This window comes from Semicossyphus pulcher, unplaced genomic scaffold, assembly GCF_022749685.1.
Source record: "Semicossyphus pulcher isolate SPU_LCO1_2020_fin unplaced genomic scaffold, fSemPul1.0.p SCAF_6, whole genome shotgun sequence".
In the NCBI taxonomy this organism is placed as follows: domain Eukaryota; kingdom Metazoa; phylum Chordata; class Actinopteri; order Labriformes; family Labridae; genus Semicossyphus; species Semicossyphus pulcher.
In genome coordinates, this window is record NW_027211737.1 from 17,766,972 (window position 1) to 17,793,073 (window position 26,102).

At 41.2% G+C, this 26,102-nt stretch overlaps 1 protein-coding gene across 8 annotated transcripts in view; it reads left to right on the plus strand.

The window, feature by feature from the left end:
• Positions 1-26,102, plus strand: part of ank1a (ankyrin 1, erythrocytic a) — an 89,748-nt gene that overhangs the window by 14,887 nt on the left and 48,759 nt on the right. For 7 of the 8 annotated variants that reach the window (XM_069682452.1, XM_069682451.1, XM_069682453.1 and 4 more), the window contains one exon: positions 23,235-23,327. The exons of the other annotated variant lie outside the window; for it this stretch is intronic. In XM_069682452.1, the coding sequence (XP_069538553.1) occupies positions 23,235-23,327 (93 nt within the window). The remainder of the gene's footprint in view (positions 1-23,234; positions 23,328-26,102) is intronic. 8 annotated transcript variants of the gene reach the window in all.

A 26,102-nucleotide genomic window follows, 5' to 3' on the forward strand; every position in this document is an offset into this window, starting at 1 on the left:
AGTCTGAAATGTATTTTGATTTCAGTTATAGATTTTATTTTTGGAGTTTTTAGTATTCACACTACATTCACAGGATATGCATAGTTTTAATGAATTTATAAGGTTTATTTTTATGTTTCACACAATACTGTTTGTACGCAGTTGTAGTATCCTTGAACTTGAGCCCCCGTTGTTATGTAATCTTCCCAGAATATCTCGATATTGAGCAGAGGTGTAGGCTTGAGTGTGAAAATCTGGCTAGTGAATCAAACAAGCGACTCTTAGTGAAAATACTTTGTTTTTGGCTTCAACAGTTTAATGTTGAAATAAGCACTAGGTTAGGCATAACATCATTTTGAGTTGTCAACTCACACATTATGAATCCTTCCCTGATTAATCTTTTTTTGCCCAGTTTTTCTCTCAACTCTGCTCAAATTGCATGTATTACATTCCAGACAGAGAATACACATTTCCCGCAAAGTCTGTCAAATACATTTAAATGCCACAGGTTGAAACTGTGGAGCTGTTTTCTTTTTTTGAACGCTTTAATGCAGAAAACATAATCACACAAAAACATTCATTTGAAGCTGGTACTGTGATTTCAGCACATGACATTTGTTCTGACACAGATTTGTGTGCTATCACTGCTCACATCAAGTAAATTGCAAACTGGAACTTACGTGGATGCAAAACTGAATATCCTTTTCACACCTCTTTAAAATATAGTAAATTCTCTGAGGCTGTGAGGGAGCTTGCATATGTGGTTTTACTCAATATATATGGCTCAGCACATTCATTCAGGCATCTGCTTCCTCTGTCAGAAGATTAATGAGAATGCAAAAGAAACACAGCCAGTTAATACAGAATGGTTAAGTGTGAGAACAATAGAAGTGCATGGAGATGAATGTGGTCATAAAATGTCCTCTAAGAGACTGGCAAGGCATACATTTGCTCTTGATTTTCTTTGAAGTAATTGAGTCTAAAGGTTGTGATGTAGAATATCAGGTTTAATGTATTCTCTTCCTTAAAGACGGACTGATAACAGAGGACAGATGAAGGATGAGCTGGTCTTAGCTCCCTCTGCTGGTTGCAGCAGGGTCACATCTCATTTACATTCAGCTTCACTTTGACTTGGTCAGCATCTGAGAAGGTTGACACCACAGCATGATGCAATCAGCAGGCTGACAGTTGGTTCAAAGATCATCCACAAGACACTGACAAATCCTGAAGACAGTTAGGGGATAGAGGAGAGGAAGTGTGAAGGACGAGGCACTGCACTGCCATCGCAAGGAATCGGTTGTGTTGTGTTTATCCCAAACACAGAGTCACACATTGCCCTAGATACCAGTGGAGTTTGCAGTACACACACAAGCTGTGTTCACACCCGCCTCTCCCTCTGATCCAGTGCAGCAATTCAACGCGGCTCTGCAATACTGTTACGCAGAGTCATCAAATATTCATAAAGGATTTCTGCACTTGTTCAGTCATGGGCTTGATAGACAGAAAGATGGAATTCAATGGGGAATAGGCTAAAAATGGATATCATTTTCCAGAACTCTCAATTAAACAGTATATTTAGTCAATTACTCTATAAAAACCATTAATAGTATTGATTGTATCGATACTATCCGTAGGTATCTCTTATTTACCTTAGATCAGTGAGGTTGGATAGATGATGGTGCAACCTGTGATCCGGACCCTTGGATTTATTTGTCATGTGGGAAACATTTGTCTTGCTGCCAATAAAGCATTGCCATCACTCTGCGCCTGCATCATAAACCTACCACATTGCTGAATCTTCTCTGCATAGATAACTTGGGTGGCTCCTATAAATAACTATGCCACCATAGTATATTATGCAGATCTCAGCAACAAGGGTTATATTAACTACATTTGCATATACGTTTATTCATTCAGCAGACGCTTTTGTCCAAAGCAGTGTACAAATGAGGAAGAATCCAAGCCGAAGTAGTACAAGGAGCAGTCTTTGAGTAGAAGTGCCTCAACCCTCAGTTCCATTTTCCACTTCATGCAAGTGCCACAAGGCCTGCAAACGCACAAAGTAACCTATGAGTACCTAGCAAATCCCTTCTTCATCAGCGTAAAGAGAGTGAGGAAATTAGAAACAAGGGTCATTTTAGGTCAAACTCTCAGAAGAGGTAGGTCCTCAAGCAATTTTTAAAGGCAGAATGCTGACCAAATTATAACTACTTCTGTCACAGAGGGTCTGCTTTGCATTAACAGTGGGCATAATCATCGTTTAGTTACAGATAGTTGTGAGCAAGAAGGCTCGTAAACTTTAATGTGGAAGTTCAGGGAAGCAGGTGATGTGCTAGTGGCTGATGGAAGGCCAGCATCAGTGTCTTGAGCTTAATCACAGCTGCAAAAGAGAAAATTTGCAATGTATTTTGTGTTCCTGCTGGCAGCCCTGATAAAGGTTGTTACAGTAGTGAAGAAATGACCAGTGCTCTACAGTACAAGAAGTAGATGGGTACACTTGGTCAGATAGACTTGATCTTTATGATCTTATATTGTGCAAAGCGCAGATGATTGCAACATGCTCAGTGAAAGGTGGTTCTCACCATGTTGAGGTTTTCAAACAGACTTTGTTGTTGAGAATGAGGTCGAGCAGAGCTGCATAATAATGTGCCGAACAGAAGAACTGGCTGGGGTCAACAGGAGTTTATTCTTTGAAGTGATGGAATCAAAGGTAGAAATCCATCATCCATTTTGAGATATCGCCAAGGAAGGCACAGATCCACGCTGAGACTCTTTGGTTGTCTGGCAGGAAGGACGGAGCTGGATAGAGCTGGCATGGCAGGGGTAAGAAAAACATGTTAGTGGATAGTCAGTCCGAGGGTGGATGGGCATGTTAAGATGAGTAAGGGACCAAGCAAAGATCCATGTGGTGTCCCATTGGAAAGAAAGTGAGTGTTGGACTCTTTCTGTGCCTTTGAATAAGCACTCTGCGGGTAAGACTCAGCCAGTGTAGTTCTCTACCAGAGATGCCCAGTTGGATAGGGTTGACATCAATGGCGTAACTGGGTTGCACTTAAAATAGTTGAGAATGTAGCTGAAGCCTGCCTTGTTTGAGGATAGAAGTATACTAATATATAGATATTTGTTGACATGGAGGGATTAGGAGGATCATTTGCTCTCTCTTAGTGAAGGAACGTTTGGTGATGAGAGTACAACCTGACAGGAAAGGTATGACTATGTGTTTGGGTACCCCCTCAACCAAGGATTGGTAGCCCTGCCAAACCCTCTTCAGAGCTCACAAATTAGGACATGAGGCTGATGGATGGTGCAGTGTGTGCTGCGCAGATAAAGAGACTATCGGAGCAAGGAAAAGATTTAGACATATTTTATAGATTGATGCCAGTGAGGTTAGCAGAGGACACAGGTGTATGCACCACGCACAGGGAGACGCAAATAAATACTGACTGCTTGAGTGTTTTTGAATGTGTGTGGCTGCTTGAATGAGCATGTGTAATTGCTGTCTGCACAGAATGATTTTAGTGCAGGGTTAAAACAGTGAGTCTAGCGGTGTGTGTGCTTACTGTCAGAGTGGAGACACAGATTGGTGGAGGCAGGTCTGGTACTGTGTGGTCCACAGCACTGCAGGGTCATGAATGATTTAATGGCAGGAGAGGTGAGCTTCGTCTTCCAGCTCTCAAGATGCACACAGGCATTTATAACCAGCAGAAGTGATTTATTTTCATGATGGAGTCAACTGTTGTATCGATATTCTGAATAAATTGGATTTCTTTGAGTCACGTTTATGATGATGTGTGTTAATGTTTAGCTCTATGAACAGTGCTGCTGCTGCTTTTTGCTGCAGTTTATCAAAAGAAAATGTACTCCTACAATGTTGCGTTGACGTTATCCTTGCACATGTTCAGTGTAGACTTATGTAAGTTTCACATACAGAGGAGGAAGAGGTGGACCTGCAGGCCCACCTTCTTAAGTAGTATGTTACGGAAATACTCTTTTGTTATTCTGACAGTTCAAAACCACACATGCTGTGCCATTCTTATATGATGTTATGTGAGACTGGCGTCATAATTCACTGTGTGTTGTATTACTCCAACAAACTGCAGCATGGCCAAGCTAGAACTGGACTGCAGCCAGTAAACATAGTCATATACATTCATGAGGACAGCTTTATTCATGTGAAAGGTCATGTGTCGTGTGAGATCAATTCAACCTCTCTTATTCAACTTGCATAAGGATTATGTTAATTACTGTTTGTCTTCTCTCAGAGGATTTAGAGGTTAAAAACCTCCTTTTACCTCATTTTCCTCCTCATTTACTTATTTCCATTAGTCTATTCCTTTTATTTCTTCAGTGTTTCTTTTTTTTAAGTCTCAAGTCAAGTCAATTTTTTATTTATAGAGCCTAAAATGACAGATTAAAACCTGAGAGTGCTTCACTGTCTGTACACCAAACCAAACCCCTTTACCTTGGAATCTTGATTCAGATCAATGACCGTATATATAGATGGACGACGCGTCTCCATCTGCTCTCATTGTATGGAATTGATGCCAAACTTGCCCCTGTGATAGGCGCTGCCATCTTGCAATGGTGACGTCATTTGGAGCCAGAGTCTGCATAGTAGAGATCAGCGGGTGGTGCCGCCATAGCCACTTCCGCAAACCAAAACACACACTGAGCTTACAGAAAAAACAGCAAAGATCCTGCACGCCGGCGTGTTTAACAGCAGAACAGCTTTTTGTGTTGGTCTGAGCTTAATGTTCACAGACATGGGAATTTGATTGTAGTGATTGTTTTAGTTACGTCTCCTCTCGCCGTTCGTCCTCTACTCTGCTAATCCAGAACAGATCGGCTGCAGGAGCCGTATTTGTCAACAGAGCTGTCAATCATCCTTTTTACAGCACCAAATAACTAATTAAAAATAAACTTGTCAGAAAAATGAACACTTGGATGTAAATCAGCATGATAAGAACTAACTATAATGACAGAAACCATGTTTGAGAAAAATGTATTTGACGTGTATTTTGATTTTATAGTTTGACTCATGTCCCATCTGTTAACATGGAGGAGGCGGGCTTTATGACCTATACTGCAGCCAGTCAGCAGGGGGCGCTCCAAATGTTCTGGCTTCACTTTTAGGGAGCTGTCATGTCGTCCATCTTTTTATACAGTCTGTGATTCAAACTCCCTCCAAAAAAACCTTCTAACACAGGAAAAACATGGAAGTGACCACAGGAGGACGAACAGAGGAGGGATAGTTGCAGAAGATGCTGTGTTTACATAAGGCAAAACAGAGAATTAGAGTTTTTACAGATTATGAAGCATGAGTTACTGATAACAATATTAAACATGTGAAGACTCTCTAAAATGCAAATTTGAGAGCTCACGGCTTCATAAATATGTGCTATTAAATTACAATACAATTCAACTCTAACTGGAATTGACAACAACGTGTCATGTCTCTGGACCCTCCTCAGTGTACTCATGTACTTTTATAATCCTCTCTATACAATCAATACTATTAATGTTTTTTATCCTCTACATGAAAAAAAAAAACACAAATTCATATTTTTATGCTTTTGCTATCAATATTTACAAGACAACAGTTTGGAAGGTGGAGGTAGGTGGAAGCTTGCTATGCCACTAGAAGGAAATGTTTTATTTGCCTATTAACTTGCATTCAATGGAAGTAACCAGGTAGTTTTCTTTGCCAATATAAAAATATTGCACATGTGAGGCTGTGCTTTTATACTGTAACTTAATACTTACAGACTTATCTGTCCTGTTTATGTACATGGCTCTCAGCTCCAAGCCAATTTGTTCCTACTAACTTGAGAGTGCAGGTCACCAATTCAAACCAAATATTTTGTAAATTAGTAAAATACCTGGGCACAGTAGCTTTAAAAAAAAAAGATCAAACATGAATAAATTCTGTTTTTGGTAAGGACTGTTTTCAGCCATGGATTGATGAACCTTTAGTGCTATTGTGAGTATTTTTAGTTTCATGACGGTTTATTGACTCAAATTAAACTACAGTATACAAGTATTTAGGAACAACAGCAGAACATGGGGCTTATTGATGTGGTTACAAAAGTTTGTGGACAACAGTGTAGGAGTGTGTCACAGAATAGAATAGATATATATAGACCTCACCAGACTTATACCTTTTATATCAGGTTTAAAAACAGGATTTAAGATATGCTGTTTACAGATGATGCAGTTGTGGCATTGTGGGTGACAGAGCATTGTTTTTCTGGCCTTATCAGATATAGCTGAAGATAGACTTGAAATATGGGGAGTAGAGAGTGGGGGATGACATGCACTAAATGATCAGCAGACCACGAGTCGAACCTGCGCTCAGTGCAACGAGGACTGTAGCCTCTGTACACGGGGCGCCTGCTCTACCAACTGAGCTAAACCATCGCCCGAACAGAGCATTGTTTGTGTCTATGCCCTCTGCGTCACACACACAACAGGCCTATTGAAACATAAAGGACACCTCTGTCAGAGCGGAAGAGTACCTGTGTGAGAACACATGTCGGGCATCAGTGGCAGAAGGACGAGTCTGACAGAGATAAATAACATTGAGCGTGAAAGAGCAGGCATTTGAATACAAGAAAGAAATGAACACAAAGTTGTCGAGTATGTGTGCAGCAGATTGAGGAGGGCACAGGGTGGTGGGTATCTAGCTTGCTACTTCCTTGGCTGTTCATCCCTTGTTCATGCTCCATTTATTTAAATGGAAGCCAATGTGCTGTCTAAGGCTGGAACTATTTTGAGGCATTGCTTCTGGATATAGACTTTTTAAATGTGCTGATAAGGCCATTTTTTTGTGGCTGATAGATTCAGCACTCTTGAAGCAGAGTGTGCCCCCTTGTCCTTTCAGGTAGGAATAGTGCAGTAAACATTTTCACACAATAGGGTGTCCTTCATGGTCCAGCACTATTGCAAAACTGAACTTTCATATCCATTCAGTCATGTTCATTTTTAGTCAGCTTTGCAGTGTGGAGACTGCTGACCAACTGCTGCAGTAGTTTGACTGTATTGTCATTCATTGAATGGGAAACAGTTTTTTGATCATTTCACCAGTTTGTGAAAGTTTGTTTTGTGCTCTGTCTTAGATGTGTCTGCGCCTTTACAGAGGATGCCATGTGTTCCCTCGCTTTAAATTACTGAGCAAATAGTTGATTTATCTTCCTTTGATTCTAAACTATTTGTTCTCAGTAGCTTTCCCCTTACTAATGATAATTTATTCTCAATTTTTTCCAAGTCTTTTCCCACACATTGTGCCTTCCAGTACAAACATGTTCCTTCAGTAAGGCCAACAGTGTATCACCTTTTCACTCTCTGCTTTTTTCTCCCTCTTGACCCCTCTCACCGTGTACAGCTTCAGTTACAATGTTCGCTCTCATCACATCCAAACCTTTCCGCTCTCTCCTCTCGTCTCTCTTTTGTACTTTTTTTTTTTCTCTATTTCTATCCAGCTCTCGAGTTTTCAAGGCGCTCACATTTCTTTACTCTCTTCTGCTTTTCTCTTTTTTAAATCCTTGAACTGACCCCAGCCTCTCCATGTGTGCTGCTTTATTTGTTCTCAGCTTTGACAACACCCTTGAGCAACTCTCCCCCATCAAATCCAGATTCAAGTGCTCTCTTCCTGTTTCAGAGGGCTCGGCTGAGGGTTAGGGGACTTCTCTGCGGTTGGTATTCGTCTCATTTAGAGGGGGAATACATGCTTTGTGAGAACATAAGTGTGTTTTTCTCAGGCCACAGGTGTGCAGCTGTGGGGAGTTGCTATTGTATGTGCCTCCTCTACCTCGAATAATGCAAGGGGAAAGTTAATTTAGATGTTGAGTAACTGTAGGAGTTGAGAGGTTGTCAGGTTTTACCCAAACCAGATCTGTAGTATGTAGCATTCTTCATTTAGAAGATTGAGCACAGGTCTGAAGGTTGCGTTGAATGCATTGAACCTGAACTTGCAGGCATGCTTTTCCTTGAGGCTGCCATCCTGAAGATCTGTTCCTGCAGCTCAGAAAGGGGCATGGACTTTTACAGAGGGAAAGAATCAACGAGTCAGAACAAGACTGTTCTTAAACTGAGTTTGCTGGAACATTTCATCCACCCAGACTACCCTCTGACCTTCCAGACTGCTGCTCTGACAGCATAAAATGGATGCTCCTCATTTTTGTGGAAGTAAACTTTCCTCAAAAGAGCGCTGTCAGCCAGTTAGTTCTTTGGCAGATCATTTTTCAACATTAAGTTTATTAACCTACTTTGAGAGTCTATTCACATCAAGTACCTGCACAATGCATCCTTTATGTCCTCCATTGTGTGTGGGAGTATGATGTTTATCATCATTATAGCCTAGATTTAACCAACTTCATAACCCATAAAAATAAGTCAATTTAATATACTTTATTTGTAGTGATTTTGAAGGGAAGCAATGTATCAAAATGTAAAGTCAACCCAACAAGTCTGGACTAATGATAGTGGTGGACAATTTTTACATTCCAGTGTGTAACTTTTTCTACTTGGTGTTTGTTTTTTGTCCTAAAAGGGCCAGTTTGCCCATTTTCAGCCTCAGTCCTATCATGCTGTTATGGGGAGCTAATGCCATTATGGTAGAAAAAAAACCCAATTTGGCTCTGTGCCTATGGAGGACGCTATCCGCTTCTCCAATGGGCCCTGGAAAATGTCCGCCAGACTACATAAAACGTGTCATCTGGCGGAGGCCAGGGAGCTTGCTCAACTACACTTCCTCAGTCTAGGACGCCCGCCTCCGATGTCATGTCTCGTTCAAAATCGTCAGGTTTGAAATGTAGACTGCAGACCCGAAGATTTTTTAGACGATTCACCGGTATATTCTCGTCATGTTTTGCATTTGTGTACCGCTCTGAGCCATTGCCTGCAGCGATCAATGTCCTTGACTGAAAAACTGTTCACTCCAGCGTCTCTTGATTGGCCGTTCCTTTCAGAGGGAGAGGGGCAATGCATGCTGGGTGTTGTAAGAATGTAGAATGGGCGAAACCACAAGCTGTTTGTACAACTTTCTCCACAGCTATGGCGCCAATTTCAATTATTATCGATTCTATAGATTACAGAGAACACCAGCTTTGGTTGACAGTGGCTTTTTCCAGGTGCGAAATGCTCCTTTAAGTCCAGAGATGTAATTTTATCTCTTGTCCAAATGAATTTAATCCAAAAGTCAGCAACAATTTTTATAATTGATAAATCATTCATGATTCCAACATTCCCAAGTTGAAGTTTCTCAATTGCTTCTTTTTTTGTCTTGCTTGACTGTGTTTGGCTTTTAGGCTGTTGGTCAAACAAAACGAGCAACACGTTACCTTGAACTCTTAGAAACTATTTTCAAATGATGAAATAATCAGCAGATTAATTCATAATTCAAATAATTCTTAGTAGAAGCTTTACTCAGGTTATGTAAGTGTTTATATATTACATCCTGTAGTGATGCAGGTTTGATACCTTATTAAGCAGCTTTGTCTATAGCCCCTGAAAGAGCAGAAGTTAAAGCTATAGTATACTGTAGAAGAAAAAGTGTTGCAGATCATCATGGTGGAGATTGTCCTCTTTATCACCTTTAACTTTTTCACCACTTTAATTCTTCTCTGGGTTCTTTCATCATCCCATACCTCCACTTTTTTGTTATATTTTCTGCTTGCCTTGTCTCATCTGTGGTGAGGTTTGGTTGGTGTCATTAGATCTTCTGTATCAGTGAGCTTATTGTTCCAAGATAAAGGCTCACCCCTGAGATGTCCCCTCCTGTCCTCCTTCATCTCTTTCTCTCCACACTGTGGTGGATGTCACTCATCTGTGCTTCCCTGTAAGCAGGCAGAGAGAGAGAAGGCTAGAAGAGGAGGAGAAAGAGAGGGGAAGGGACCTAGAGACCCAAGATGGAAATATCAAAGAGGAGAAGGGGAGGACATAAATTGAGAAGAGGGCATGAGGAGGGTAGCGTGATGCTAGTGTCGATGGGGAAGGCAAGGAAAAGCTCCATGAAAGCGGCTTGACTGTCCACCAACTGAATGAGCCCCACACTGCTGATAAGGACGATGAAAGGAATAATGATGACAGTGGGGGTGCCAATAGGGTGCTATTTTTAGATGCATTCAGCTTTCCTGCTGTGTATGAGCAAGTTTCTTTATTTGGTCCTCCTTGTGTATGTGCAGGTCATTGTGAAGCTATGTGCATCACTGAATTAATGCAAAAGTGTGTGTGTGTGTGTGAAGGTATGTCCAAGGGTGTGTGTCTGTGTGTTTTAGCTCCTGTCCTAGTGTGCACATGGGTATAGATTTAAGCCACGTGCTGCAAGTGCTGACTACAGAATCAGGGAAGAGCTGCAGTGAGGAACTCAACGTGCCCTCTTCATGAACACAGAAATGGCTTTTCAACTGCTCTGTGTACGTGTGCGTGTGTGTGCGTGTGTGTGTGTGTGTGCATGCGTGTGTGCCTGATGAAGGTGTCTCAGGGCTGTGTTTGTCAATACTGCAGATAGATGGAAGTGTAAAAGGACTGCAGAGATGGGTGTGTTTGTGTGATAAAAGAAACAGAGAGGTGTATGAATGTGTAAAATAAGCCTAAGGCTAGAGTATCACCTTTTGCCTTTATCTTTTAGTTTATCAACCAGAAATGTCATCCAGAAAAGTTCCATCTGTTAAACAATTACTACATTTGTCTTGTTGTTTTCTATTAGTGTATGTTACTGCTACTGTATGTTAGACCATGAAACAAAACAGGAAGTGTGTAGAGGTCACCTTGAGATCTGTGATTGACATTTTTAGACTTTTAATGAAAAAATGTGTCAGTTTCAGCTGTAATGTTTTGATCATGTTTAAACAGAGGGAATCTGTCTTTATGATTTTGCTCTAGCTGATACCCAATACTGCATTTGAGACTGTATCTCTCATGATACTTTACATATGAACAGGTTTAGACTAGGGCTGTTAACGAATGTTCTAAATTCGAATATATAACTGTATATCAGGATATTAATTACGGAGCGTCATTGAATGCACACAACATCACTTTATACTATGATACCTTAATAATTATCTTTAGGCTAGCTTAAATGAGCTAAAACAACAACCGTGTGGTGTGTGGTAATTTAAATCCCAGCCTGGCCAGACAGAGAGATTCTCACCCCCAGCATAGCGAACAGGTATAGGTATGTTGATTATTAAAAAGGCATGTTTATGTTTTAAATATACATGTCACAGCACAGCGCGCTCGGAGCACTGAATGTCCGTTCTACCGTAACCTAATTATTTTACCAAGGTATGGGAAGCCTATGTTGACCTTTTAAAAGGCACGTTAATGTTTAGATAAATATATCTTAGCAAGTTAGTTTGTCTCTCGTTGTATTGGTATGCCCTCGTTGACACCTTGCGCAAAAATAGATGGATGGCCATCTGCCTTGACCTCCATCATTAACGTCTTGAAATTTGGTCTTATAATTACTGCAAACACGGCTGGCTTTCTTGATGCTAAGGCTGTCACAGCTTTACCAATATCCTGGGTAATTGAGCAGTAATAAATTGAATGTAGAATAACAGATGAACAAAATGTTCATATTGACTTCCTCTTCTTCTCTCTTCTTGCACACGTCACTGTAGTCAAGCTGGATATAACATCAATGTGTACATTTGCCTAGCTGCCTTTTTATAGCACATTTGCATGTGCATGTAGTATGCATACTCTCTCTCACACACACACACACACACATAAACCTCCACTATCAGCAGCAGTACTCAAGCCCCTCTGACACCAAGCCAGGGCTGGCCTCATGGAGGAGTCTCCCTGAGGGCTGAGTCAGCAACAACAGAAGGCAAAGAAAGAAAGAGAGACGGGGGAAGAGAGAGAGAGAAAAGTGGATGAGAGGTGAATTTTATCTCAAGCTCTTAACATCAACTGAACCAGCCTTTTCTCTTTTTTTAGCCAGCTAAATAACATACAGTGTATCGGCCCGTCACTATGCTGCTGTTGTGCGTCTTTTATGACCTGACATCCGTGGTACAAGACAGCCTGCTGTTATCTTCTCCCTGTTTTTCAATTCATGCCGCTAGCAATAATATGCAGGTACTGTATCCTCTTTAGCATAACCTTCAGATTTCTTTGAATCCTACTGTATGAAGCTTCTGTGATTAAAAGTATACTGTTGATACGGTAGCGCTGCCAGCAGGTGTACTTGATTTGTGATTTGTAATTGAATCACAGAGGCAGCAGCTACAACATGAATCCTTCACACAGGGCTTGTTGGTGTTACATTAATGCTCTTCAGCTCTAATTGGCGATCTTCATCAGAGCTTCCTGGGGAAAAAGAGCTCACTCTTTTACGCTTTTTTGGGGCCTTCCTCTTTTGGAATGTCAGAAAGAAGACACCCTTTTTCTGAGGGTTTTGTCAGGATTCATTCTTTGTTTTCCACCCTCACAGCTCGCTGGCTGCTGTTTTTTCATGTTCCCTCCTGAGACTATAACCCTGCAAAATCAATTTTCCTGCTGTGAATCTAATCAACAATACTGGCAATAAAGTTTTTTCTTTAGAGCAACGCGGCAGCCATCTTTGGCATTTTATTGCCTATCCACATTATGGCACCGCAGTGTGCTCTGGCACAGCAGTGTTAAAAGTTGGAAAGACTGATTCTGGGAAATTGCTGAGGCTTTTGGGGAACGTGTCGTTACAATAAATCAAAGTTGCCTCAATATACTGCTGTAGTATTCCAGAAACACTAAAACATTAAATGAAATCGTGAGTTCTACGGTTATTTCACATATTATTTCTTTACATGTGCGGGTGTAATTTTGCATGTGTAATGTGTCTTAGAGTGTAAACGATTGCAAACAGATGTTAGTGGGAGAAACGGTGACTTGCCACAGCATAGGGGCTTAATAAGCTCTCTTGCAGTGATAGAGGGGGCATCTGTCTTTTTGTCCCAGGAGGGAGCTGGAGAAGGTGATAGTACAGCTCTGATAGATGACCGCCTGACTGCGGCTCCACTCTGCCAACTGCTGAGCATACACGTACACTTGTGCTGTATACAGCACACACAAAAATACACACATAAATATGCCAGACATCTTTGTTTTTCAAGTGTGTGTGTGTGTCTGAAACCTAAATGAGATTGTTATTTTGCTTATTACACCTTTTTGGCCTCTGGGGGCAGCAGAAACATGCGGTAAATATACATATACAGACAGACATATTATGGCGTCATAAAGCTGAAAGATGGTGAACTTATTAGAAAGCTGTTGCATATAAATCCACCGTACTGTACGCAAAGCAACATTAGCCTGAATTTGGGTTGTGTTTGTCTACACCTGATCGATATTCATTCTTCTCTGATCCCAGTTGTTGTTCAAAAAAACTTTTAGGGGGACTGTTTGGCACAGAGTAGAAATACGGTTGACTAATAGCTGAACATTTTTTATCGATGTCAAACAAAGTTAATGTGTAAAGTTTGTGTAATGATAAGAAATTATATATTTTTACGAGTCATTTTATAGGTAAGAAGAATATATTTTTATAACTTTGGCATTATATAGCAACTTTGAACTCAGCAGATGTGTTTATCAGGTTATCATAATAAAAGTGCCTCATAATGCATTCATTCAAACAAGTATTGTTTGAGAATGTATTATTGCGGGCCAAATGTTAAGCAAAGAGACGCTGCATTCTGTGTTTCAGTTTCAAAAGAAGACGATGACCTCAGGCTTGTCAGTGACAAAAAAATTACTTCCATCACCTTTGAATGTCTAATCTTATTGGCGTTCAGTTTGATGCTCCGTGTGGCTGGACTGCAAACCTCATGCTGCTTATCAGTGGACAGCTATACATTCTGTCGAGTGTCATGATAGGCGTGCCCTGGTTTAAAGACCTAGATGTATTGTTCACTTCGATGTCTGCGGTACAGCAGCTGTTCCTGTTGGCTTAGCCTTGGCATGGCTGTTTGGCTACACTCATTTAAGCATGTAACGTTCATGCTACACTTGGCAGGGGCGTTCGCTGGAGTAGTTGGTGGTTCGGTCGTGAGTGTTGACGTGAGTCTGGGTAATCCACCGGCTGCTCCACTATGCCAGTGCATGGCTCTGGGCTGGCCCCATACAAAGGAGCAGACCTGAAAAGCACCATAATGAGGCACAGGCTGAATGAAAAGGCATGTCTCTTTCCATTTCTCTGAGCGAAAAGAAAAGAGCAACATAAAAGAATAGAGGACAAGAAAGAAAGATGAAAATAAGCCTCCCAAATCCAGGTTTTTGGCTGCGCTGTCTCTTTGAGTTTATCTTTTTTTCATGCATGTGTTTTATTATGGTAATGAAATGTTAGATAAAAATAGTCTGGGATGGAAGAGCAACGGTTTTCAATGGAAAGAGAAAAACAGAAGGGGGGGCAGCCAAATGTCATTGATAAAACACATACAGAATTTTCAACTGGCTTTTTTCCTCCATCCATACCGCCCATTTTTGTGTCGTCTCCTTCTTTTCATCTCTTCTTACTTTGAAGTTTTAGTCCACAAACAAGGGTTCTCAAAAACATGGAAATGTTCACTCTGTTATGTCATAGTTCAATTTAACAGTTATCCAACAACAGTAAAAATTGTACATCATTTAAATATCTACCAGAAAGCAAATGATCCTTTGATAGTTTAAGCTTTTTCTCCCTTTTCTCTTCTTTCTTTATGAATATTCCACTTCTAAATGAAACCCCAGGCTTTGCTGCAGCCTTATAGATGTTTACATTAGGTATACTAGTGTCAGTAGGCACTCAAACCCAGGCTCTCAAAAGGTCCTTTTGATAAAACAGACTCCTCCACTCTCCGCCTCTACAATCCTCGGATAAGTATTCTCAGAGGAAGCCGAAAAAAAAAGTCCAAACAGAGCTGAAGATCAGAAGAGGTTGTACTGTCTCTCCACGCTGCAGAAAACATCAAAGCTGTCTCTCCTCTGTGTGCTCTAATGCTAGTCTTTCTGCGTTAATGACCTCTGACCTCCATAGGCTTAGAGCAGAGGGTGGAACCAGAAGGAGTCAACATAATGCATAATGCAATCCAATGCAGAAGGCCTGATGATCTATTTTGCAGTCTGTTTATTTTTTATTGTTATCTGAGGCTACTTGCAGCTAAATGCACTGTGCTCTCCAAGTCCCTCAGTTTGTCTTTGTGCTGTTTGGTGCTGAGCAGGTGCTGTTCAGTGGAATTTCAGAGCTAGATAAAATGCTTTGAGAGCGCTGAGAACCAAAACACTACTGTAAAATTGGTGCCAGAAAACCAAAACAATGAGGTGAAAGATGCTGAAGCGCTCTGTAGAACTGAAAGAAACCAGCAGTGTGATGTGATCGGCTGTGGGTTACTGCTCATATACTGCAGGGACCTCACATTGCACACAGCCAGAGGGAGAGTGGACAGTAAAGGATAAGAAAGGTGACTCTGCACATGCTCATACACAAGCTTGTAGTGAACAGCTAGAAAGTAAACGTGAGCCCAGATGGTGAGTTAGCCAGAGTAGAGGTGATAGGTGAAGGTGACTGCACCATCCTTCCCTTCCATCCCACCTGCGGGTTCCACCTGTGCCCCTCCAGAAGCCTCCTCTCCTCTGCTGATGGAGCTCAGGCTGGCTGCTGGCAGCTCTCTACCATGCATTATTTATCAGGCTGAGATCTGCAAAGCTCTCCCGCTCATTCTCACTCTGCTGTCTCTTAACTCTCACTCACTTCAGAAGTCTCCTCTTCTATATCTGCACTCATTTACGTCTGATTACATGTAAAACCTCTCACGCATTTATAATGTTTCAGACAGTGATGTTTTATTTATTTGTTTTTTTGGGGATTGAGTGGATGTCTTTTTATAATGCAGCAAAGTGTTCTAACTTATTCACATGAGTATATTTTGCATGTAAGCATTCATTTGCTCAATAACAATATAATTCATACAAGGAGTTATGTATCATGCATTGTAATTACATATAATACAAATATAATATAATATAAATCATCACTTATGCCTCTATACATGTGTGTTGGTGAGTGTGTGTGCAGACCCTTGTGAGACCCTTCCCTCTGCATCTATCTCTTTTGTTTTGCTTTGCACGGGATGTTTTCAGTAGGGGCGCTGTTGTGGTTCCCTGAGCCAATCACAGCGTATAGGTGAGTGTGGGAGTGGTTCAACATGGCAAAGAGCGACCGGGTAGGACAAGCTAACCGGCGGTCGCAAAGGTAACCGGCGGTTAGCATGCGAGCGCAAAGGTAAAGGTAAAGGTAATTGTGATGCTGTCGGTGTTAGCTCAGTGGGGTGGGCGTGTTCTCGCACGAGAGAGTGAGAGTTAGTTTCTGGTGATGAAGAGCCCAGGAGGAGGGGCCCAGTTTGAATGTGTTGTTGACAAAATGCAAGGAAAAATCCTACTTATTATACCTTTAAATTAGGAAAATGTGTGCTGCGATAATGCCAACAAGGGGGCTATTGCTACAGACTCGTGGACAGTGCTTATTACAGACTCATACAGACTGTCACTTGCTATTTCATGAGAATTGGCAGTTGAACACCATTGTCCTACAGACACAAATAGTAATGACCACCTCAGAGCTGCCTCTGAGGAGTGGGGCCTGTTTCAGGAAGTTAGTGCTTGGGTCCATGACAACAGCAGTGATATGGTGTTGTCAAACCAGCAACCCCTTTTTTATAGTACTCGAGTACTATGTAATGATTTAGGTGAGTACTCAAATATGGAAATTACTTAATGCCAAGCCCCTCTCTAATTACACTCGACAAACTGTCATTTGTGTCTTTTAGTAACAATATAGAAAGTTAAAGCTAATCCAGATACTCATACTAAAAGACCCCACAGTTCTGTGGGCAGTCACATCATCAAATCATAGGTACGCCCCAGTGTGTTTGAAATCAAGTGTGTTTGATGACTACATTTTTCATTCCATGTGGAAAACCCTGACAAACTTACAATGGCTGTATTGTTTCTAATTTTGCAGTTGACTGATTAGAAGTCAAACTTTCCGTTTTGATACTTTATAAGTTGCCAACAATTTTGTTTTTCATACTATTCCCAATCATGAATCAGGCTGGTTCAAATCGATATCATTTGTTTCAGAAGCCTTTTTTGTTTTTACTGGGGAATGTACAGTATATTATGATTATAATGAGATGACAAATGTATACAAAGACCATATACAATAATCTTATTGAAGCTTTATAACATAAACCTACAGTTCCAAATTACATCAGACAAATAGCTGAGTATTTTAGTTTTTAATAGCAGTTTGCATTGAATCATTCATTGAGTTCTGTTGAAATACAAACTGGAGACGAGATAAATCAAGTGCCTTATGGGATTCTGAGAAGAGCTCTTTACTGTTCAGCACCTCAGTGGTGATGCTGCGTTGTAATAACTCCACTTTTTTTTCCTCAGGAGTTGAATTATTTAGTAGGGGTCCATTTAGTTTAGACACTGTGTCAGCTTTTCACGAGGAACTAGCCAGGCATCGGCCTACTTTGACTCATGGCATTAGAGCTTGATTACCTGATGTTCCTGCACTTGAGGATAATGGACGGGAAGGTGGACGATTCCAGAGAGAAGCTGATGCACTGCAGTGCTAAAACAAACTGGACTGATGAATAGGTGTTTTGAGAGAGGTGCTTGGTTCTTAATGCTGCAGACATTTGTACATCAGAGCTCCTCTGTTCCTTATTGTTCTCTCTGTGCTCACAGAGGGAGTGTGAGTTATTGAGGCGGTGCAGGTCCATTGAGCAGCAGAGAGCTGCTCTCTCCCAGTGGAGTGCTTATTCTAATGAAAGCTCTGTGCAGCCAGCAGCTCGACCAGTTAAACAGCACTCCGCATATACCCGTAATCAACCCAGCCTCCATTTTTATCAATATTTTGAGGCACATTTTTTTTATATTGTTGGTTTTGATTTCTGTCATGAAGGATCTTTTTTATCATGAAAAAGGTGTCTAAAGTTCTGGTAACATACAGACCAAATTATCTGCTGACATTGTTACCATGTCTTTAAGCAAAGAAAAGACAAAACCTTGAACTCTGTTTATTTCTAGATTTTTTCTATATACTAAATGTATGTTCACAAATACAAAAAAATAGGGTTAAAGATCCAAGCTGTATGTTGCCAAATATAACAATTCTTCGAAAGCAGATTTTATAATCTTTTCCTCTCTGATCAAACTTTTGATTTTATGTTTTAGAACATAACATTAGTCATGGGATGACACTTTTGACTTACAGCCCTGCAGCTGTGCAAAATGTGTCATCTTCTAAGTAATCTTCAAACTCCTACATCTCCTGGTCTGTCTCTAAACATTCATACGGGTGAATGATGAAAGGCTTTTTTATCTAAACACGTGTGATGCGTTTTTTTGTGATTATTGGCTGCTTTTGTGGCTTTGACTCTTCTATCATTGCCTATTCGTTCTGTGTGAACAATGTAGTTATTGTAAATTGACCCGAGTAGATTCTGTTGACAGTCAGTATATCAGTAGGTGTTGTGAATGCGAAATCATTCAGGACAGCTGTAGTCCTTAACCTTCTATAGATGCAACCATGTCTTGCCCTCAAATTCCACAGCATCCGTCTCCGGCGCATTCCGTGTGCGGAAGACAATCGCGTCCATTCAAGTCAATGATCGTGATTCCACAGCACCCAGAAGCGTCTTTCTGCTCTGCTCCGCTAAAGATACGTGCCAGGTCTATTTTTGACGGAGGCCGCACGTGTCAAGCTGAACAGAGCAGATCGTTCTAAACAGGAAGTCACACACGAAAACAGCATATAGCATCCGGTCATTTCAAAATAAAACACCATGTACAGACCGGTACAGACTCCCATTTTTTACACTTTTTATTAAGTAGTGGATTCACAAAAATCACGGAATGATATCCAAATGAGCAGATAATCAACCTTGGAGGTGAAAACTGAACTGTTGTTTGCGTGTTGCTTTGTTTAACCTTGATGTTATTGCATGATCTCGCAAATCCAGATGCTTGGGTCAGCGCTCCGCTGCGCTGCGGATCAGACACGCTTTCTGTGGGCGAGGGCTCGCACCGTATGACAGACCAGAACGGCGGCGTAGTCGGAACGCACCTGACACGGATCCTGTGGGACCCAGGCGTTATGCACCACATTAAGAGAAAAATACTTACCAAACATGCAATTTGGAATTGTATGCAAAAACGTTTCTGCTGATAGTATTTGATCATCCTCTACAAAAAAAATGTGTGATCTAGCTCGGTGTTTATGTCAAATATGTATTTTAATTCCACATTAATTGTTTCTTTACATCCACATGAAAAGTGATTTTTCATCTTGTTGCAATATTTGACTAATTGTAAAGGGTTTCTCAAACTCTTGTCCATGTCTGTGCTCCACCAGAGGTCATTTGTGTGAACATAAGATAAATGAAACATCAAGGAAACTTTATATGTCCTGCTTCATCTGTTCCTCTTTTTCAGTGGATAACTGATTATTTACATACTCCTCTTTCTCTGACTTGCACTCCGCTCTCTCTTTTGACTCCTGTCCTCAGTTCTCTCCTCGGCTCTGCCTCCACAGCTGACACTGTAAAGGATAAGTTGCAAATGTGTAGAGGTAACATCCTCCTGAGTGGCCCTACTCCAAAGGCCATCAGGGAGGTTTAAAAGCACATAACGCAGAGACAAACTGATACGTCCTTTTTCTTTCCTGCAGTACATGACTCATACTGGTTGTCTAATGCTTGTCTTGGAGTTTAATGTAAAGTACGCCCAAATGCCAAGAGGCTGCTAGTTAGATGCCCAGAGACTAGAAGTGTGTTATCCTTTTATCCCTCTAATCTACAGCATAACAGTTTGAGTTCCCTCTGTGCGTCTGTTCGCTGCCCTGAGGCTCCCAGAGGCTCTGCAGCAAACGGCCTGTTACTCTTATCAGCACCTCTCCCCCCTTCATCCACCTCCTCTTCCTCCTCCACCCCTTCGCCCCTCTCTCCCTGTCATCACTAGCCGTCTGCTACTTAATCCAATTATTCGTTTAAGCTGACACGCTCTGTAACTCACCACAAACTCTACGGATGACGCCCTGTGCATCACGTACACACTCCCAAAAGCACCCACACATAAACACGCACGCACAATCCCCTCCAAATGTACAAGCAGTGTCACTGAGCTTTGAAACTGCAAGTATTTCTCTCTGATGAAGGTCATGCAAAGTGTGCATTCATGCTTATAAAGTTAAAAAAATAGATACAATGTTGCACATGTACTACAGTCCTGTCTGGTCATACATTGTTGATGCCCCCTTCTGCTTCTTTTATCTATTTTTGGGTGTCCTAACTGAGGCTTTGGCCTCTGCTGTCACCCTTTGATTCACTGTACCCTTGAGGTGACTTGGTCTGTTTCTGTGTGCTGTCCTCCACTTCCCTGCTATGTGTTTACCAGCTAATGCATCTGTCTTCTCAGAAACATCACCTGACACAAAAGGTCCTGCTCCCTCTTTGCGTGTGTGTGAGTTGTATCAATGTTCTTACAGGGGATCAGATGTCCTTGCAATTGTAGAAATATGAAGAAAATCGTCGGGGAGGAGGACATTTTGTCGGTTTCTCACCTCTTTTAAAGGATTTTTTCAGAAGAGGACTTCGGTTTACAGTTAAAATTAGAATCAGGGTGGCCTTCAGGTAAAATTAGAATATATAATTGATATTAGTTAAGGATTAATACTTTGGTTCAGGGTTGAATTTGAAATGTGGTGTAGGTTTACATTTGGCTAAAGTTCAATGGAGCCAGTATACTTCTTCAGAAACTCTAAAATGTCATGCCTGCACTTATTTACAATTTATGGGGTTGTTTCTGTTTACGTCATGATTGGTCAGCTGAGCAGAGTTGAGAAAGGAGAGAGGGTTTGATCTCTTTCTCTAGTGCAGTTTCCTTATGTAAACACAGGACTAGTTCCTGAGAATCAGGTCAGGACTACGCACTTTTCGGCACGTAGAACACAACAGGAGACATATGTGTGACATACGTGTTTTTACCAACTCAGAATACTTAGGTGAGGGGTGATGCTGTGGAAATCACTGTTTATTACTGTACATTAAATGGGAATTAATTCAACTCATTTGTAATGAAGATGGTTTTCATGTTGATCAATACAAAAGGTATTTGGACGTATCCACAGCATTAATGAAAGATGAGCCTGTCGCATGTTAGAAGTTCACTGGCTGTGAGTGGGCCTGTTTCTGAATTTCTCAGGACAATGACCTGTTCTCTTCACACATGGGATCACGCAAACATAGATGGACTTTCTAGTTTGTTTTTTAATTTATATATTTTTTTTACCTTTTGCCTTTATTGATAGTACAGTGACGATATCACAGGAAATGTGGGGAAGAGAGGGGGGATGACATGCACCAAGGGCCGAGGTCATAGTCGAACCAGCAGCTGAGCTTGCCTCTGTATACAGTGCGCCTGCTCTACAGACTGAGCTACACCCCACTTTCTAGTTCTGTACTGATCGGGTAAAGTAAGTTCTTTGTCCTGTCAAACAAATTTGTTCTCACATGCAGCTCCTCCAAGTATTTGCTGTAAAAAAGATCGGCGTTGCAGTGCATGTGTGAAAAGGTTTTAGCTCTATTCTTCAGTACTGACCCAACTTTTTCTGACAGTTTGAGTGAGATCGGCTAATGCAACACTATAATGCCTTCTAGGAAGCTTTTTAGACAGCACGTCTCAAAAGCTAGTTCTGAGAAGACCCCTCCTTAAGGTTAGGCATGTATAAGATCTAACAAGTACATCAATACATGCGTGTGTGTATGGGTGGTTATATGTTTAACAATGTTCTGTGGTAAAGAAGCCAATCTGCAGTTTTCTCCTTCAATCAACAGCTTGTTTGCTAAATAGCCCTTCAGTCTAAAATAAATGTTATTTTCATGGCTTGACAGCCTGCATCATTGCATCTTAAAAACATAACTCGTGCCATAAAATTGCTGGTGTGAAGTAAATAGTAAGTGTGTAGAAGCAGCCTTGACAGGGTAATTAATTCCTGGATTTTGCGATTTCTCCCCGTGCAAATCTGGAAGTATTTTTGCCGCACTGAGGCGGCTAGCATCAGGAAAGGAGCTGCGTTGGGTTGTTTTTGGTGCTGACACAACAACAGTCAGGAGTAACAGATGGGTTTTCATATATGTGTGTGTGTGTGTTTGTGTGTGTTAGTGTGTGTGCTTCAGGGTGACCGGCTACTGGAGCTGGCTACAGTATGGGTTTGATTTAAATCTTAACAGAGGCAGTGTGAGCAGATCTGATCCGCAACCTTTCCTGTCTGTCTGAAGGAAGAAAAAAGGAAGACTGTCTGTTGGTTTTATAGTCTGTCTGATTCCCTGAGAGGAGCAGGCAGTCTGTGTTTTCTTGTAAAAAGTGTTATGTGGTTGTTGTCTGAGCTGACAGACTTCTGGTGACAACTTTTGTATGAGTTACTGTTGTTTCAACCTTTGTTGCTGTTGTTTACACCTTTTTTATATCGATTACTATCCGTCTATCCGTGCATACATATAATGAAGAAGGTTTCTTTGTTATAAAACAATGCTGATACACTTTGTACTCTGTTTCTTTGAAGTTTGATATTCTCTCTCTGTGTTATTGTGTTAGGTATTATATGTGGTGTTTTGTACTGCACAATCGTGGTTGCACTTTTCTGTATGTGAGTCCTGGGTAAGTACACTACAGTCTGTGTCGGGATGCCACTTGCACAAGCGGGACATAAAGGATTCCCCCGACTAACTGCAGCGAGTAGGTTGCAGCTCTCCACAGCGACACAGCCGATCCATCCGTGAGCCACAAACCATCAACACCAGGTCCTCCTCCATCGCCATCAGTGTGGCGTTGCCTAGCGCTCACCACTGTATGTGTGATGTCCTCGTGTCGTGCCGCATCGTGCTTTCACACTCATACCACCCATCCTAACCTGACCTGTTCCCACAGGGAGAGTTTCATGGGGGAGGGGGGGTTTGTGGGATGGGATGGGATAGGGCGGGGTGGGGGGGTTCCTCTTCCTGCTCTCTTCCTCCTCCCCCTTCCTCCCCCACCTTGTTTTCTACCTGTGTCTTAATATAATGTTCGCCTGTTCCTCTTTGAATCTCTCTCATTTCCTTGCCATTGTTTTCTGTCCGCTCTGCTCCTCTCCTCTCTTTCCTCTTCTTTCTTGTCTCTCCATCTCTCTGCTTCTCACTGTTGCGATTAACTGGGCTCTGTCTTTATGTCGTATGTTCTTTTAGGCCCACGCCGTGCATCGCTGGCTAATCGATCAGGACAGTAGTGTGAGCTCTGAGATGCCGGATGGCCAAGGAGTATGGCACTATGATGATGAAGTAAATATCTGCAACACGTATACCTGGCTTTTCCTATTTCTATATATCTATGTATATATATATATATATATTCTGTATTTATGACCATCTTGTATGTGTCACTGAAAGTTTGTGTCACTATTGTTGCCCTGCTGTTGTTGTTGTTTTTATCTTTATCTCTCTTGTTTTTGTTGTGTGTTGTTGCTTATGGTATTGTAGTTCTGGTTCCTTTGACTTTCTAGTGTTGCTGTTGTGCTGTGAGCTGATTCAGTCAGGTGTCGTGGGATCAGGCTGGAGCTTTTTCTTTGTTCCTGTCCTTGCTTGACGTATTGTACTAACTTGCTGATTTTTAATTTGGTTGTTTTTCTTTTGCGTTTTATTTTTAATTTTTTCATTTAGTGTCACAGTTTACATATACAACATGATGTGTGTATCTGTATCTATATTAACTTTTTATCAGTGTCTGTGATTTCTCTGAAGTTAATGTTCTCAAGCAGAGCATATTACAAGGCAAGAGTCCACGGGCAAAATATAGATTTGATATATTTATCAACTCAATACAAGTTTTTAGCACGTCTGCATATGCTTTAACACAAACTTATACACATCACACAGGTTCACACTAGTGATAACAGTCAACAACTATTTTTCCTGTGGGTTCTTTTGATTTATAAAATATGCTTGCGTCATTTGTACCACTGTGTTCGTGTTTAGGATTAAATCAAGGTGTGTGTGTGTGAGAGAGAGGAGAACAGCGGAAGTGTGTGAGGGATATGTTTGTGTTTGGGGTCAACCTCTTTATTCCAATCAGTGTGTGTGTGTGTGTCTGTGTGTGTGTGTGTGTGTGTGTGTGTGTGCATGCTTTATATCCGTCTGTGCATGGCTTCAGTCGGTGTATTATTAGATTTGATTTTAGTGTCCGTCTGTGTTGTGTCTGTTCTTCAGTCTGTGTTTGTGTATTTTCTATTGTGGTGTTGTTGCTGTAGATGTTGTGGTTGTGCCTGCTGTCGCCTGTGCCTTTTGATGTGTCTGTGCTGTGTATTGTGGCTATTTCCCGTGCTGGTGTTTGTCATGTGCAGTGCCTGTGTTTTGTCTGGTTTTATCTGTTTAACCAGTCTGGGATAGGTTTGCCAAAGGTTTTATTGCACTACTCTAATAGATGATCTTGAATCCATGTCCTATGTGTGGTGGAGAGATTATCTAAGTGCAAAAAAGCTGCTGGGAAACTTGTTTCAGACAACTCTTGCCCATGATGATTTTTCCCTCTTATCCTGGCTCCTCCCTTGCTCTCTTGTCAAATTCTTCAACCCACTCTCCCGATCTCCATATTGCTCTCAAACACTCTGGAGCACGATTCGGATGGCTAAAAAGATGGTGTGAAAACATTAAACACTGAATGAAGGTAACACATAAAAGGCAAGTGGATATGTAAACAATTTTCAATCCTGGCCTTCTCTGGCTACTGGCCCAACACACAACAATATGGAGTATTGTCTTTCCCCCGGTGATGCTCTTGAATGCGTATGCTCTGGGAAATTGCATTTTTCCCTTTTTTCTCGAATTTTCTTTTACCTATTGTGTGAATGACTGAAAACAAGATATTTTTGTTTGTCTTTATCTGTCAGTTAGGAATATAGGAATACGGAATACGATCAAGTTAGGAATACCTAATCCTGTTAGAACTAAACACTTAGTGCAACTAGGACAAAACACTAAACAACAAATGATAAATAAAGGGAGAAGATAGAATATAGTGGTGATCACTGGGTGGGATCCAGGCAGATGAACACTTGTGTGTCTCAGAGAACAGAGACAGAGAGAGTGGTGCAGTGAAAGATTGTCCTGGAGAGCCCAGTCCCCCTCACTGGCTCTGAGCCAACACAGCAGTGGAAAGCAACAGCAGCATAAAACCTAATCCCTGCCACCGGGTGTCTGCTTCCTCAAACTGTGTTTATTCCAGAATAATAAAGTCCCTTTATCATTGTGTCACCGCCCTCAGCTTCTCCCATTGCTGCCTCAGTCTTGAATCCTAAAAGAAAACTTTGCTTTATTAGACCGTGAATTGATAGTTTTGTAGCTCAATTCAATTCACCAGATTTTTAAATGTGCAATTTTCTTTTTAAAAAAAAGAGCAACAAGGCAACAAACATGAGCAGTCTGACAATCATACAGATTCTAAACAAGCCAACAGTTTGCCAGATTATCAGATCTCTTTAATTGGAAGTAAAACCTTAGGTAACCAAACCACAACAAGTCACTTATAATTATTGTGAATGCAACTATAGGAATAACAGTAGGCCAAAGTCAGCAGCAAATTGGTATGTGTATAATAAGAGAACTTCGTACAACGACAGCTCAACCCTGCCAATTAGTCCCAGTGGAAGAATGTGGCACTGCAACAGAAACAAAAAAAGCCCCAGTATACCACCAATATGAAAGAGACTTCTTGAAAACTGTTGACAGGAAAATACTGACTGCAACCAAGGTCTGTTACACATGGACTGTATAAAAGAAGTGTAGGTAGCCTCCTCGTTTGAAAAGTAAACCCAATTTGGAGGTGCATTACACCTGCTTTCTTTTTCATGGCAAGCAAGTTTCAAAAAGTGAATGTAAGTCTGTGTCAAAATGACCCGACTTTTGGCTTGAAATTTATTCCCTCAGACGGGAATAAAACCAGTGGGTGTTGACCTGGTACACTCCAGTCTTACTTATAAAGTCAGAGTATATTGGCTTTTTTCTTCAATTAAAAAAAAAGGATATTTCTAAAGTCCTGGTTGTCTGATTGCTCATGTTTGT